General features: G+C 38.6%; 1 protein-coding gene across 4 annotated transcripts in view; it reads right to left on the reverse strand.

Annotated features, from left to right (window-relative positions):
* LOC138821533 (histone-lysine N-methyltransferase ASH1L-like) overlaps window positions 1-16840 on the reverse strand; it is a 145000-nt gene that overhangs the window by 58524 nt on the left and 69636 nt on the right. For all 4 annotated transcript variants that reach the window (XM_070013856.1, XM_070013855.1, XM_070013857.1 and 1 more), the window contains exons 4-5: window positions 9358-9459; window positions 25-769 (exon numbers count right to left, since the gene is read on the reverse strand). In XM_070013856.1, coding sequence (XP_069869957.1) covers window positions 25-769; window positions 9358-9459 — 847 coding nt within the window. The remainder of the gene's footprint in view (window positions 1-24; window positions 770-9357; window positions 9460-16840) is intronic.

The following is a 16840-nucleotide window of genomic DNA, read 5'->3' on the forward strand; positions in this document are numbered from 1 at the left end:
TTTTTTAAAGAAGGAAATAAATACCTTTTATTATTTTCTTGCTCCTCTTCTTCTAGTAATGGCTTCTGCTTCTTCCTAGTCTGTTCTTCCAATAACCAATTTTTCCTCTTCAATCCCTTCTTATGTTCTGAATTCAAATTTACACCTTGAACAACGGCCTCGATTACATCAGTAACTGTATCAGGACTGAGGTGAAGTGGTGATTCTTCTTCACCTTCATTTAAACTTGGATTGACAAACTGGGCAGCGGCCTGGAATGCTTGCATGGATACCACAGCCTGGAGTGGACATTTCCTAGGTCGACCTGGTCTGCGTTTCACAAAGTTATTTCCTGTTCTTGCCTGTCTTTGAAGCTTTTTGGCTTTTAAAATTTTATTGACATGGTCTAGGTTTTTCTTGGTGGCCAAGATTTTGTCATAATTGCACATTTTCCGAGCCTGGCGCTGCATAGCTTCCACTACACTTCTTTTGATATGATGGGAGGAACAGCTGCTTGTTGACAACTTTTCAGAAAGAAGTGAAATGTTACTACTGCAAGAGTCAGTTGGGGTGGTAGGCACTAGAAGACTATCTGGTTTTCCCAGGGTTCGCTCCTTGCTGTGGCTACAGCTTAGACTGGAGGGGGGAGGTGCAGAGGCAGTTGCAATCACAGCATCAATATTTTTCTCCACGGGCTCTTGGTCTTCCTGTACCATCCGCTGTAGCAAACTATCCACGGAATCGTCCACTGAAGAAACCAATCTTGGACTTCGGGAGGAAATTCCGTTTACTAAAAAAAAACAAATAATAAATTACATATAGACAAAAACTGATCATACCTAGTTACTGAAATAACTTTCTTCTCTTTTTCTTTTTTTTGTGATAGTCTCTCACTACATAACCCAGGATGATCTCCAAGGTGCTATCCTCCTGACTCAGTCTTACCAGCATTTAGGATTTACAGGTATGGCTAGATAACTTTAAACACCCATAAAAGACAAGAAAGGCAAGTTAAATAGCATAGAATCATATGGATTCTTCTTTTACAAGTATAGTGTAGTGGTCTTTCTTTAATAAGAGACAACACAATAAACATGATAAAATCAAAATTGGTCAAGCTTCTTTAATAGCATGCAAATTTAAAATAACTCTCAGCCAGGTACTAGTGGTTCATGCCTATAATCCTAGCTTTTCAGGAGGCTGAGATTTGGAAGATTAAGGTTCAAGATCATCTTAGCATGTAAAACTTAGAGGAAAATAAAAATTATATATGAAGCTGGGTGCCAGTGGCTCAGGCTTATAATCCAAGCTACTGAGGAGGCTGAGATCTGAGGACTGCAATTCAAAGCCAACCTGGGCAGGCAAGTTCGTCTGACTCTTATCTTAAATTAACCACTGAAAAGCTGGAAGTGGAGCTGTGGATCAAGAAGTAGAGGATTAGCATTGATCAAAAAGCTCAATGACAGCACTCAGGCCCTGAGTTCAAGCCCTAGGACTGGTGCACGCACACACACACACAAACAATTATATATGAAAAGACCATCTTATTGGGTTGTGGGTTGCTTCATTCTTTTCATTTATTCACCAAATTTGACAGATTCTTATCTCCAAATACCCAGCAAAAAGCCCGATTTTTTTTTTTTAAACTCTACCTCTAAAAGGAGGCATAGTGCAGGCTTGGAGGCATAGTTTGAGTGTTAAGCTTAGCAAGCTCAAGGCACTGAATTCCAACCACACAGGGGTTGGGAATGTGGATTAGTGGTAGAGTGCTTGCCTAGCATGCATGAAGTCCTGAGTTCAATTCCTTAGTATCACATAAACAGAAAAAGCTGGAAGTGGCGCTGTGGCTCTTGTGGTAGAGTGCTAGCCTTGAGCAAAAGAAGCTCAGGGACAGTGCCCAGGCCCTGAGTTCAAGCCCCAGGACACTGCCTCCCCGTCCCCCTTTCCCCCAAAAAAACCCCCATCGAATACAGAAAAGAAACAAACAAAACTCAGTTGTCAAGCTTTTACTTGGGCTAGGCCAGATCTCAGCTCCTGAGTAGCTGGATGAGCTACCATGCCTAGATTAGGAGGTTTTTTTTTTTGTTTTTTTGTTTGGTGGTACTGAGGTATATGCTTTCTAGCCAGGAACTCTACCACATCTCTAGTGCTGATTTTTTTCCAGTGATTTTCAAGATAGAGTCTTACAAACTTTGCTGTTCAGCTGGCCTTGAACTATAATCTTTATACTCTCAGTCTCCCAAGCAGCTAAGATTACAAGCATAGCCTGGCCTTGAACTAGAATCTTTATACTCTCAGTATCCCAAGCAGCTATGAACTAGAATCTTTATACTCTCAGTATCCCAAGCAGCTAAGATCACGAGCATAGCCACTGGTGCCCAGTGTAAATTCTATTTATTTATTTATTTTTTTGGGTCCGGTCGTGGGGCCTGAAATCTGGGCCTGGGCGCTGTCCCTCAGCTCCTCAGCTCAGGGCTAGCACTCTACCACTTGAGCCACAGATCCACTTCCGGCTTTTTTCTTTTTTGCTTATCGTGGGGCCTGAACTCTGGGCCTGGGCGCTGTCCCTCAGCTCCTCAGCTCAGGGCTAGCACTCTACCACTTGAGCCACAGCGCCACTTCCGGCTTTTTTCTTTTTTGCTTATGTGGTGCTGAGGAATCGAACCCAGGGCCTCATGCATGCAAGGCAAGCACTCTACCACTGAGCCACCTTCCCAGCCCCTAGTGTAAATTCTAATACTTGCTTTTGTTTGTTTGTTTCAAAGAATAACTTTTGTCTATTTTTTCAATTTATGGGCATAATATTCTCAAGTCTATTATCCTTTTAAATTATGTATGACTTGTAATGAACTTATTTTTCATTTCTGGTATTGCTAATTTGCTTTCTTTGTTTCTTAATCCCTTTGGCTAAATTAACACATATTCTGTATGTATATACACACATACACAAAGGATTACTGTTAGTATTAATTGTTATTTCTGGTCCTATCTCTCTAATATCCTACTTCCTAATTTGGGTTTAATTATTCTTTTTTTAGCTCCCTAATCTGAGAGTGAGTCAGATTCAGAACTTTGTTATTTAGCAACCTAAGGTATAAACAGCTTTTGCTGTAATTCTAATTTTGCTCTGACTTCATTTTTATTCACTTCAAAGTAGTATGTCAAATTTAGTATTATGAATTCCTTTTTGACTTATAGGTTATTTATATAACCCATTACTTATTCTTACATATTTAGAAATTTTCAAGGTATCTGGCTAATGAATTCTAATTCTAATATGATCCTAAAATATATTATGCATGACTTTTTTTTTGTTGGTCATGAGCCTGAACTCTGGGCCTGGGCGCTTTCCCTGAGTTCTTCAGCTCAAGGTGAGCGCTCTACCACTTGAGCCACAGAACCACTTCAGGTTTTCTGGTGGTTTATTGGAGAGAAGAGTCTCACAGACTTTTCTGCCCGGGCAGGCTTTGAACCGTGATCCTCAGATCTCAGCCTCCTGATTAGCTAGGATTACAGGTGTGAGTCACCAATGCCCAGCCCTTTATGACTTTTAATGGTAGCTTTGTAAAATTTCTTGCAAGGACCCTACAGATGGTTACCAGAATTGAAATATGTCCAGTGATATATCAATTGCAATATATTTTCAATTTATAATTGCCCTCCTTTTTGAACATTCACTTTATAAGAGTGGGGCCTAGCAGTTGTAAGCAAAAATTTAATAATATCCATCAAATATGCCTAAACATCTTTGTTGCAATTTTTTCTCATTTTATTCTTTATTTCTACTACTACTACTACTACTACTACTACTACTACTACTGTTACTACTACTATTTTATTTATTTTGCCAGTTCTGGGGCTTAAACTCTGGGCCTGGGTGCTGTCCCTGGGCTCCTTTTTGCACTCTATCACTTGAGCCACAGCACCACTTCTGGCTTTTCCTGTGATTAATTAAGGAAAGAGTCTCATATAGTTTCCTGGCTGGGCTGGCTTCAAACTGTGATCCTCACATTTAAGCCTTCCTGAGTCGCTAGTATTACAGGCATGAGCCACTGGCCCCCAGCTCTCATTTTACTGTACTGTGTTTCCTCTATTATAAAAACCAGACTCTTATTTCCAACCCTACATAGAGTCAATAGTAGCAGTAATAACAACACAAGTTAATATGTACTTAAAGAGCAATTTAAAGACAGAAGTTTCATATAATCAACTCATTCTTCAGTGTAACAGTTGCAAACTTCCCAGGGCTGGGAAGGTGGCTCAGTGGTAGAGCGCTTGCCTTGCATGCATGAGGCCCTGGGTTCAATTCCTCAGTACCACATAAGCAAAAAGAAAAAAGCCGGAAATGGTATTGTGGCTCAAGTGGTAGAGCGCTAGCCTTGAGTGGAAGAGCTGAGGGACAACTCAGGCCCAGAGTTCAGGCCCCACGACCGGATCCAAAAACAAAAACAAAAATAACCCCAGACATTTCCCACCCCCTTATTTCCTAAATGACTCAACACTGTTCAAATCTTTCTTGACTTCTTAGAAACAATGATGTTGACTATTCCTTTTTAACATTTAACACATCCTTTTTCAGATTTAACAGTCTCATTTTCTCTAAATTAGTCTCATTCACTAACATCTTTTCTTTCACTTCCCCCTCAAATGCTAATGTCTCAGATCTCTATACCTGTTGTCTTATTTTATTTTTTTCTTGGGAAATATTATTCACTACCAAATTCAACTTTATAAAAAACTGCTACATCTGTATCTCTATCACAGGTGCCTCTGAAATTATAAACTAACACTTTGAACTTTTTTTTTTTTTTTTTGGGTCAGTAATGGGACCTGTACTCTGGGCCTGAGTGCTTTCCCTCAGCTCTTCAGCTCAAGACTAGTGCTCTACCACTTGAGCCACAGAGCCACTTCTGGTTTTCTGGTGGTTTACTGGATATAAGAGTTTCATGGCCTTCCTGCCCCAGCTGGCTTTGAAAGGTGATCCTCAGATCTCAGCCTCCTCAGTAGCTAGGATTACAGGTATGAGCCACTGGAGCACGGCCCTCAACTGTTTTTTTTTTTTTTAAACTTTCAACTGTTTGTTTACCATCTCTCTCAATCTTACAAAGATAGTTCAAAATTTAATTTGCTACACGTATCTTGAACCTAGGTTCAACATCATCTTGCCTTAGTCTCCACAGTGTTGGGATTGGATAGGTATGAAAACACCATGCTTGTTTACAAATCAAATGTAATATATCTACCACTTTAGCCACAGCGCCACTTCCAGCTTTTTTTCTGCTTATGTGGTGCTGAGGAATTGAACCCAGGGCCTCATGCATGTGACGCAAATCTACCACTGAGCCAACTTCCCTGCCCGTAATGTGGACTTTTCTAAAATGCATATGTTAGACTATATTATTATTATTATTATTGTTATTTATTTTTCTGACAGTCCTGGGGCTTGAATTTAGGGCCTGGGCACTGTCCCTGTGCTTCTTTTCCTCAAGGCTAGTACTCTTATCACTTCACAGTGCCACTTCCAGCCTTTTCTGTTTATGTGGTATTATGGAATCAAATCCAAGGCTTCATGCATGCTAAGGCAAGTACTCTACCACTAAGCCACATTCTCAGCCCAACTATATTATTATTATTATTATTATTATTGTAAGGGGGTCGGTTGTGGGGCTTGAACTCTGAGCCTGGGCGCTGTCACTCAGCTCTTCAGCTCAAGGCTAGTGCTCTACCACTAGAGCCACAGCACCACTTCCACCTTTTTCTGCTTATATGGTGCTAAGAAATCAAACCCAGGGCCTCATGCATGCGAGGCAAGCACTCTACCACTAAGCCACCTTCCCAGCCCAACTATATTATTATTGATAAACATTTATTACTGACCTCCCTTCAAAAGATTAGACTTCATAGCTCCCAATGACATAACTTGCTCAAGCCACTAAAATGTGAGAAGTAGAGTTTATTTAGTTCTAGGACTGGGGTTTGAACTCAGAGCCTGGGTGCTAGCCCTTAGCTTTTTGCTCAAGGCTAGTACTCTACCACTACTTAAGCCACATATATAACTTGCAGATTTTTGCTGGTTAATTGGAGATAAGAGACTCACAAGACTTTTCTGCCAGGGTTGGCTTCAAACTGTGATCTTCATATTTCAGCTGTCTGATTAGTTAGGATTACAAGCATAAACTACCAATATTTGGCAAGTAGATTTCATTACTAAACTGAAAATTTCAAGAGCTTTACTAATGCATGCCTGAGGCCCTGGGTTCGATTCCTCAGCACCACATAAGCAAAAAGAAAAAAAGCTGGAAGTGGCACTATGGCTCAAGTGGTAGAGTGCTAGCCTTGATCTGAAGAGCTGAAGGACAGTGCCCAGGCCCAGAGTTCAGGCCCCACGACCGGACCCCCCCCCAAAAAAAAAAGGGGGGGGGCTTCTTTTAAGCCACCAGGATGTGGAGGTCATTCTTCCAGCATTGCAAATGATAGACAATTTTGATATAACATCCAAAACATATCTCTCTTGTTCAAAATCCTTACATAGCTTCTAAATGAAACTGTAACAGTTTTAACTCCTTTGAATGCAAAAGCAAATCATGGGTAACGAGCTGGGTATAGTGACTCATGAGTATAATTATTAGTGTAAACCAGGATTATAGTCTGATACTGCAGTATCAGACCAGCCCAACCAAAAGACAGTGAATAATTTGTGTGTGTGCCAGTATGGGTCTTGAACTCAGGACCTAGCCTATTTTAGCTTTTTTAGTCACGGCTGGTGTTGTACCACTTGAGCCACAGCCCCACTTCCAGCTTTGTGGTAGTTAGAGGTAAGACTCTCACAATCTTTTCTGCTTGGGTTGGCTTTAAACTGTGATTCTCAAATCTCAGCATTCTGAGTAGCTAGGATTATGGGCATGAGGCCATACACACTCAGCCTTTAAATGAACTTTATTGGGGTCTACCTAAACTAGGATAATGACATTCAAGTCTGCAAGCCAAACTCAGTCCAAAGACTAATTACTAATTACTGGTTGGAGTTTGGTGCTGGTGGCTCACACCTGTAATCTTAGCTATTCAGGAGGCTGAGATCTGAGCATCAAGGTTCAAGTCCTGCCCAGGCAGTTTGTGAGACTCTTACCTCCAATTAACCACCAAAAAAACTGGAAGTGGAGCTATGGCTCAAAGTCTTAGAGTGTTAGCTTTGAGCAATAAACAGCTCAGGGACAGTACCCAGGCTCTGAGTTTAAGCCCACAACCAAAAAATTAAAAGCCTAAAATATTTCTTATCTATCTTTTTACAAGGAAAGTAATTTTTTTTTTTGTTGGTCGTGGGGCTTGAACTCTGGGCCTGGGTGCTGTCCCTCAGCATTTCAGCTCAAGGCCAGCGCTCTACCACTTGAGCCACAGCACCACTTATGGTTTTCTGAGTGGTTTATTGGAGATAAGAGTCTCACAGACTTTCTTGCCAGGCCTGGCTTTGAACCACGATCCTCAGATCTCAGCCTCCTGAATAGCGAGGCACCTGACTCAAGGAAAGTTATTAATTTTGGAATAAATTAATGAGATTCCAATAACAAATATCAAGGAGGAAAGTCACCCAATTGTTTTAATCATTAACAACAGTGAGAATATGTAACCCATAAAGTTTACTTTTACCATGAAACTATTTTGTTCATTGGAACTGAGTAAATAACTTCCAAACATGAATGAGAGATGATTATTCTCTCAAGGATTCATACATAGTACCAATAACTTGCATGTTAAATTCTGTAACAGTAATGTACAAAATGCTATAACATACATAAACTACAAATTACATAAACAATTGGGATAAAGAGGATATATTACTGACACATACACTATTATATATTGAATTTGAGTAAACAAGTAGGATAACACAAACAATAGCACCTCCAAAGAAAGGCACAAGAATGTCAGGAGCTGGTAGCTCATGCCAGTAATGCCAGCTACTCAGTAGGCTGAGATTTGAGAATGGAGGTTCAGAGCCAACCTGGGCAGGAAAGGCCATAAGACTCATCTCCAATTAACCATCAGAAAACTGGAAGGGGTGCTGTGGCTCAAGTGCTCACCTTGAGCTGAAGAGCTAAGGGACAGAGCCCAGGCCCACAACTGACAATAAAAGGAGAAGGAGAGAGAGAGGGACAGGGAGAGGAAGAAGGACAGAGGGGGAGAGAGAGGGGGAGTGGGAGGGGGAAGGGGAGGGGGAGGAAAGAAAGAAATGGAAGGAAGGAAGGAAGGAAGGAAGGAAGGAAGGAAGGAAGGAAGGAAGGAAGGCAGGCAGGCAGGCAGGCCAGGCAGGCACAAGTCCACAAAAAAAAAGTTTTTTGTAGAACATACTGTTTAGTATGACAAATCCCAAGGATGTGATGGTGGTTAGAAATGAGGTTGTAACAGATTATACCACATATGGTTTATTTTTTTTTTCTTTAGTACTAGGTTTTACAATTGGGGCTATGTGTTTGTTAGGCAGGTGCTTGGCTATTTCAGCCATACCCCTAGCCCTTTTGCTTTATTTTTCAGATATTCCTCACTTTGTGCCCACAATTGTGGCAAGTGATCTTCCTACCTTTACCCTCCTACCTTGCTATCTTTCACATGCCTAGGATTACAAATATATACCATATACCCAGCCTTGTTCTTTGAGATAGGGGAAATGAGGGTTTTTTTTTGTATTTTTTTGGCCAGTCCTGGGGCTTGAACTCAAGGCCTGGGTGCTGTCATTGAGCTTTTTAGGTCAATGCTAATCCTCTACCACTTGATCCACAGCCCCACTTCTGGATTTTTGATGGTTAAGAGTCACACAAACGTTCCTGCCCAGATTGGCTTTGAGTAGCAATCCTCAGATCTCAGCCTCCTCAGTAGCTGAGCTGGGATGACAGGTGTGAGCTACTGGTGCCTGGCAAGAAATGGATTATGTTTCATCGGTTTGGGATTTTGCTAAAATACGAGACTTTGAAATAAGGATAAAGAAACCTTAGTTATACTTCTTTATAAGAAATTCTGTTTCATGAATAGTTTTTTTTTTTTTTTTTTGGTTGGTCCTGGGGCTTGAACTCTGGGCTTGGGCCCTGTCCCTGTGCTCTTCAGCTCAAGGCAAGTGCTCTACCACTTGAGCCACAGCGCCACTTCTGGTTTTTAGTGGTTTATTGGAGATAAGAGTCTCAGGGACATTCCTGAACTCTACCACGAAACTACCTTCCCAGCCCAAGATCAATTTTTTTAAAGGTAAGACTAGCAGAGCTACTTCAATGTATATTACCACTGAATTTTACCTAACAAGATCATTTATGTTTTTGTAATTTACATTGTCTTTCGAAAGTCACAGGTGGTAAGCAATCCTGAAAATCTGATAAAACAAGTAACACTTGCCTGCTGAAGAAGTACTCTCAGATGAAGACCTTTTCCTAGTAGGGCTACAGTTTGTGCTCTCTGATGGCCGCTGGGAGGGTTTATCTGAGGCTGACTGGGAACCTGGAAAGACAGAACAAGATGGATATCATAGAAAATTAAGGCTAAACAATAATGTCATGCCATTCTGTGTTAGAACTAGTATTTTAGTTGCAGCTACTGCCATTTCCTGTAATAATACACCTTGGAAGTTGGCATTTTAAGAGGAAAACACAAGCAAAGGTCAAGATGTTGCCAACACAATTTCCTATATCCTATAATTTCTCCTGTTACCTTAGTAAAGAGAAACTTATTCCTAAGTGGAATAGTGAATAATATATACGTATTTTTGTGTATTATTGCAACATTGTGAAAATATTGATAAAAATCTGTTCCTGTTTTTTAAAAATTCATCCTCTAAAACATTAATAGTTGATTGAGAAAAGTAGAGGTAACCTAAGTATTTCACTTAATAGAAATCAGATGAAAGCGATCAGACCTTAAATCCATACATCTTATCTAACTCACTGAAATAATTTTCCCATCCTATATTTTTCACCTACAAAAAACTAGTGATGACAATATTCATGAAACTGGTTTTTTTTTTTTTTGTCGGTTGTGGGAACTCTTTTTTTTTTTTTTGTCGGTCGTGGGGCTTGAACTCTGGGCCTGGGCGCTGTCCTTCAGCTCTTCAGCTCAAGGCAAGCGCTCTACCACTTGAGCTACACAGCGCCACTTCCGGTTTTCTGGTGGTTTATTTGAGATAGGAGTCTCACAGTCTCTCCTGCCCGGGCTGGCTTTGAACTGCGATCCTCAGATCTCAGCCTCCTGAGTAGCTAGGATTACAGGTGTGAGCCACCAGCGCCCGGCTGGTTGTGGGAACTCTTGGGCACTGTCCTTGCGCTCTTCAGCTCAAGGCAAGCAATCTACCGCTTGAGCCACAGCACCACTTCCGGTATTCTAGTGGTTTATTGGAGATAATAGTCTCACGGACTTTCCTGCCTGGGCTGGCTTTGAACCGCAATGCTCAGATCTCAGCCTCCTGTGTAGCTAGGATTACAGGCGTGAGCCACTGGCGCCTGGCTGAAACAGAATTTCTTATAAAGAAGTATAACTAAGGTTTATTATCATGAAGAAAAATTCTATTTCCTTTCAAAGTCTCATATTTTAACAAAACCCCAAACCGATGCAACATAATTTAATCCATTTCTTGCTCAAGAGAAAAGTATGTTGTTTAGGAAACATTTTTCTGAGTAAAATATAATTGGTTTTGAAATTGATTTCCTTAATAATCTAAAAAGCCAGCTGTTGATAACACATTTTCAATGTCCACATATTTGTCAAAAGAACTAGCAGCACTCTGCAACATTCACTTTTGCCTTAAAAAAATTACAAATAAAAAGTTTTTACATATAACAGGAAGCACAAATGATATATAGGAAATCAAATACTTGAAGATGAGATTTTTATAATCTGCCTCTAAGAGAGTTAATTCTTTAATGAAGAAGTGATTAAATCACTGAAGTACAACATAGACAGAAGAAAAGAATGGAGCTAAGTTTCTAGTATTTTTCTTCCTGTAGGAGAAAAAGCAAACCATTAGTTTTATTTTTAAAAAGAAGTTTATTAAATCACATCACTGTAAATATTCTTTTAGTAGGTTACTCTGGCAGCATTACTCAGTGAGATGTAACATTTGCCATTCAAGAGTAAAAAGTTAGATTTCAGGGAAATTGATGCTGTATATCCGGCTTCTAAAACACAGTGATGGCTGATGTAAGAACTTCTCAAGAATCAAGACTGTTTATTGTGGAATCTTAAAACAGATACAAAGGGATTTTTTAAACTAACGCTACAGTAAAATCCCTGTGGAGTATGGTTCAAATAGGATAAGACTTCCTCAATAGCTAAATATCATAACAAAACACCTAAGAAGTATAACCTGGGCATCAATGAAGATTTTAAGTATTAATACTGAAAACTTCAGAGATGGGACAGAGATATATTCCCTATCCAGAAATCTAGCCAAGACAGAAGACAAAAGTGGTCAAGAAGCTTGAGATATCATTGAACTATATATCATTATTCCTGATGAATGGGCAAACAATTGTAGATTAAGAGCCAAAGAAAAAAGGGTTTGAGAGCAATTTTTAATATGATCTCAGAGAGAGAGAGAGTAATCTAAAGAATAGTCTCTGCCCTCAAAGAGCTTATTTAGGGTTATGCTTATCATCATGTATTACATCTCTGATGGCATCTGTGCCATCCATTCTTGAGTTCCATCTTCACTTCCTAGGCTATTTGGTAATGTTTCTCAAATTTCTTGGTCATCTTCAAGAAAGTCTGGATGAAGGCTTCAACTATACCTTTTAGCATAAGGATATCCTGAGAATCACCCTGCCTGGCCTCACCCACCTCAGGGTAAAAGAGGGTACAGGCACTTTCTTCAAAGCTCCTTCTTTTGGTGGCATCTGGAGCTGCAGAGGAGGCAGTGGGAGGTGGAATGGGGGTCAGATCCCCGGAGATCGTTATTGGCAGCATTGTACAGCAATTCCTGAGAAACTGAAACAATTGAGAGAGAGATGGCTTAGCTTGCTTAGCTTCTGAGCCATTTTTCATTTCCTGAAAGTAATGGAGGCCAGCAACCTATTCTTAGGACTTAATAGCAGATTGGAATAAAACTTCATTCAGGAATGTTTTTATTTTTATTTTTAAAAGTCTGTTTGAATTCCCTGTTCATACAGAGCAGAGCTATAATACTATTCCAATTTAAAGAGAATAAAGTTGTATTCCTGAGATATAGATCTCTATGACTTGATAATCATCAGCTCTAGAATCTTATTTCATTCAAAAACAATGATTACAGGAGCAATAAGAGGATGAAGATACCTGAAAAATATTACCCAATGATGCAAAGCAAAGTTTAAGACTGGAAAATGATGTTGTAATTTAGGTACAAGAAGCAGCAACCTGTTAAAGATGTAGAAAGTATGTTAAAATTAGCCTAACAGCAGAAGTCATATGAAATCTACAAATATTATCTCCAAACAGTGCCACAAATATGCTGTTTTAAAAGCTCCATTATGCAGCTGGGTGGTTAGTGAAGAACAAGATATTATCTGGAGAGAACTAGCATGTTTATTTCAATAGAGATCACTGTACTTCGTTTCCAAATATAAAAAACAAAATGAAATGCAAAATTGAGTGTGGCATAGTAATAAGTATTAAATTATAGGATCAAGGAAAGTAAACATGCCTGAGCTTTGGTTTAATAAAGCACTCTACGTAACAGTATTGTAATGAGTCCTTAAATGAAAAAAAGTGCTAAAATAATTTAAAATAAGATTCAGTGTTTATATTAGAGGTTATTATATGTAAATTAACTTCATATTTATCAGGAATGCATTTTTTTTGAGGGGAAGGTATCCTAGGGATTGAACCTAGGGCCTTGTTCATGCTAAGCATATGTTCTATCTCAAACTCCATGGAATTTTTAGATCTTAAATGCTTATGTCAGACATACTTAACATTCAATGTTAAAATAAAAATTGAAGAGCAAACATTGTGTCCAACTAGGAAGCTGTAATTAATCTAAAATATTAACCATTTATCTTAAATATAAAGTGAATACAATTAAATGTACTCATAAAACAATATCTCTAGGGCTGGTTGGCACTTGCAAATAAGAAAAAGCCATGCTAAATTGAATCTTCTAAATTCACTGACTATAGTTTCTCTAGGGTTGGGATTATATTCTGGATTCTAGCAATAAAACCGTATGTGCCAAAAAGAGGACTCTGAATTAGAAACTGTCTTTCTCTTTAATTCTTTATTAGGAAACAAAAAAATTTGCTATTTCTGCTTCTCAGCCCTGTTTTTATCCTAATCCATACCTGTTTTCCTTAAGAGTTAGTGTTTTGTTGCTATCTTTTAATCACATGAAGAACATTTACTTATGCCTCAATGCTAAGTTTAGATCTACCTGTAAGAATGACTCTTCAATCCTAAAAAGATGTTTATGTGTATAAATTCAAGAAAATCTGATACTTTGTCAAGAAAATATGATACTTCTTTAAAAGAATGTACACAGAGAACAAGAAAAAAAATTAGCTATCAGACTAACCATCATTCTCATTTCACTTTACTATAAAGACAGAATACTTAAGTATTTCACAAGTCCATAGAGAATATAGTTGGAAATTCTGAAGTACACAAAATTTGAGTAGAAACCCCAGTGGGTATCTTATCACTCAGATGGCAGCCTCAGAAACAGGTTCAGAAATTCTACGTATATAAAAGAAGTTAAAATAGACAAATCCTAGAAGATGTAACTAAAATACAGTAAGACTTTAACATAAACATATGCTGATTACTTGAAATACTTGTTTCTTCATAGAAAATAAAGTATCACAAAGAGAAACTGGAAAAGAGGGAATTATAAATTGGAATAATATATATACATAAGGAATTAGAATTAAAAATCAACTTAAACATGTGAAGGTACCTTGGAAATGGCCTTGATTAGACATTCTCTATATTTTATTTGAATATTATTTGAAGACTTTGAGAAAACATTTGTGCCAATTTAGATGAAAAGAGGAAAAGATGGTGCAGATGGTATATTTATAAGAAAATCATAAGATGAAATCATGGATAAGAATGTCAAAGTTGAAAATGGAAGAAAAGAACTTAAGTGGATTACACCTAAGAATCAAGAAATCTTATATTATAGACAAAAATGAGCAGAGTCCAAGAAGCTATTCTGAAGCTGATTTGTCACAAGAGATATTGAAGTCTACACAAGAGGAACTGAAACATTACTCTTATAGGGGTTTGGGTGTGAGGATGGAGTCAAATGAGCAATAATATCAGAGTAAGTAGGGAAATTTTCCACAGATGTCTTTGTAGAGGAGTAGGAGCATCACAAAGAAAACATGAAAATAAAGAGTCAACCTAACCACTTAATTGAAGCCTTGGGAAATTCCCTGGTGACAAATACAAATTAGAAAAGAAATGAATGAAGCCAATAGTTGGGTTGGATAAAGCATTTTTATGTAGTCTAAATTTACTACTAAACATATTATAAATTTGTATAGTACTCTGTCTGGAATTCATCATTAAAGACTCAAGTAACTAGGAAATAAGTAGAATGTTTGATGATTACCAATGCCACAAATGTCTTTGGGTAAACCACAGAAAAACATTAATTGCTCAACTGGGCACAGGTGGCTCACACCTGTAATCCTAGCTACTGAAGAGGCTAAGATCTGAGGATCATACTTCAAAGCCAGTCCAAGCAGGGAAGTCCATGAGACTCTTACCTCCAATAAATCACACACACAAAAAAGCACCAAAAGCACTCTACCCTAACTATTTGCTCAAGTGGTGAGAGCTGTCATGCGTTTAGAGTGATAGTCTTGAGACAAAAAGCTCAGGAACAGTGCCCAGAGATCAAACCCCAAATTTGGCATACAACAAGAAAAAACTAACCAACTACTAACACCCAGACTAACTGCTAAAACTCGAGGCTAGGAATGTGCCACCATGTCCAAGTGTGCCAGATTTTGAAAAATACTAAGCAGTAGTCAGTTCAAAGATAATGTGAATTGATGGGAAGGAAAAACTGGGAGAGAGTGAGGGAAGGGGTAAACACTGTCCAGAAGGAAATATATCCACTACCTGACATGTAACTGTAACCCTCTGTACATCACCTTATAACAACAATAAAAAATTTTAAATTATGTTATTTTAATATGTTACACAATTTTAGTTAAATTTTTTTGGTGGCAGTCCTGGGGCTTGAATTCAGGTCCTGGGTCCTGTCCCTGAGCTTGTTTTTGCTCCAAGCTAGTGTTTTTCCACTTTGAACCATATTTCTGGCTTTTTGGTAGTTAACTGGAGATAAGAGTCTCATGGACTTTACTGCCTGGGCTGCTTTTGAAGCGAGATCCTCAGTTCTCAGCCTCCAGAGTAGCTCGGATTACCAATGTGAGCCTTTGACACCTGGCTAAAGTTCTTATTTTGTTATTTATAAGTCAAGGTTATTTGGGAATATTTGTTAAGCAAATGATTCAAAACTGAAGAGACAGCGGTGGTAGTAAATGCCTGTAATTCCAGTACACAGGAGGCTGAGGGTGGAAGAATATTATGTTCCAGGCCAGCCTGGGCTACATACAGAGTCACTGTCTCAACAAAACAACAACGACTGGTTATAATAAAAATGACCACCAGTGACACAATATGAACATAAAATACCAAACTCTGAAAACCCTTCATCAAGTTTCTTATTCTCAGATTCAAGTTCTGAATTCTTTGTTATGATTTACAGTTTAGAGCAGTCCTGGAAGCTTCCCATCAATGAGCTGAATGGTAGATAAAAGCTAGATCTGTAACAAAAACAGCTGTTTGCAATGGTGGGAAATACATTCACAGAAAGCAATACATTTGATCTGACTCATCAATTAAATGTACTAAAAGAGAGAATGATTCAGAGCTTATGCTGGCAATTTCTAAGCTAAAAAAAGCTTGTTTTTCTCTTTCTAATTAGGCCATTTCTCTTAATACCGAAATCAAATCTCTCACTGAAATGGAATTTCTCCAGGAACTCCCAAAACTATATTAACCACCACAACCAAACTTTGGTTTTCTGTCTATCTAATGTGGATAAATAGATAAATAGAATCACTCATCAGAATTAGATAAAACCAGGAACCCTGATCTCACTAAAGTATATTCATACTACTATAATTTCATCTGAAAGAAGCTAATTTTACATTGTTTTAAATCTTCTGTTAGCATAGAACAGTATATAGTTTACAAAAATAAGTTAACCACCACATGTACACACTCAGAGGTGGAAAACCTTTTTTCCTGCCTAGGGCCATTTGGAGATTTATAACATCATTTTGTGGTGCCATACAAAATGATCAATACTGGCAGATGGCTTCAGGCAACCAAAGAGATTATTTGTCTGTCTATTCATGAACCTTGTATGGCCCTCAGGGGTCAAACATTTCCTTTCTCTCAATAAACAAAATTTTACCCTCTCCCCCATGTTCTAACTCTTTTTGGTGTATTGTGGGTTGGGGAGAGGCTTGAACTAAGGACCTTAGCATTTTCACTTAAGGCTAGCAGTCTACTACTTAAGCCTTAGTAATTAATACTGGCCAGGTTATTTTGTAGAATGTATCCAACTTTTTTTTTTAAATTAAGAGATTAGATTGGAGCTTTGTGTTTTTTGAAACACACACACACACACACACAAGGACAAAATGCCTTCTTATGGATGCTAAGTTAAACTTGTACTTGATTAATGTTTGTTAGACCTCTTTTCTTTTTTTTTTTTGTTTGTTTTTTTGGGTCCGGTCATGGGGCCTGAAATCTGGGCCTGGGCGCTGTCCCTCAGCTCTTCAGCTCAAGGCTAGTGCTCTACCACTTGAGCCACAGTGCCACTTCCGACGTTTTT

The sequence above is a fragment of the Dipodomys merriami genome, unplaced genomic scaffold, assembly GCF_024711535.1.
Source record: "Dipodomys merriami isolate MVZ:Mamm:240054 unplaced genomic scaffold, mDipMer1.0.p SCAF_92, whole genome shotgun sequence".
Taxonomy (NCBI): Eukaryota; Metazoa; Chordata; class Mammalia; order Rodentia; family Heteromyidae; genus Dipodomys; species Dipodomys merriami.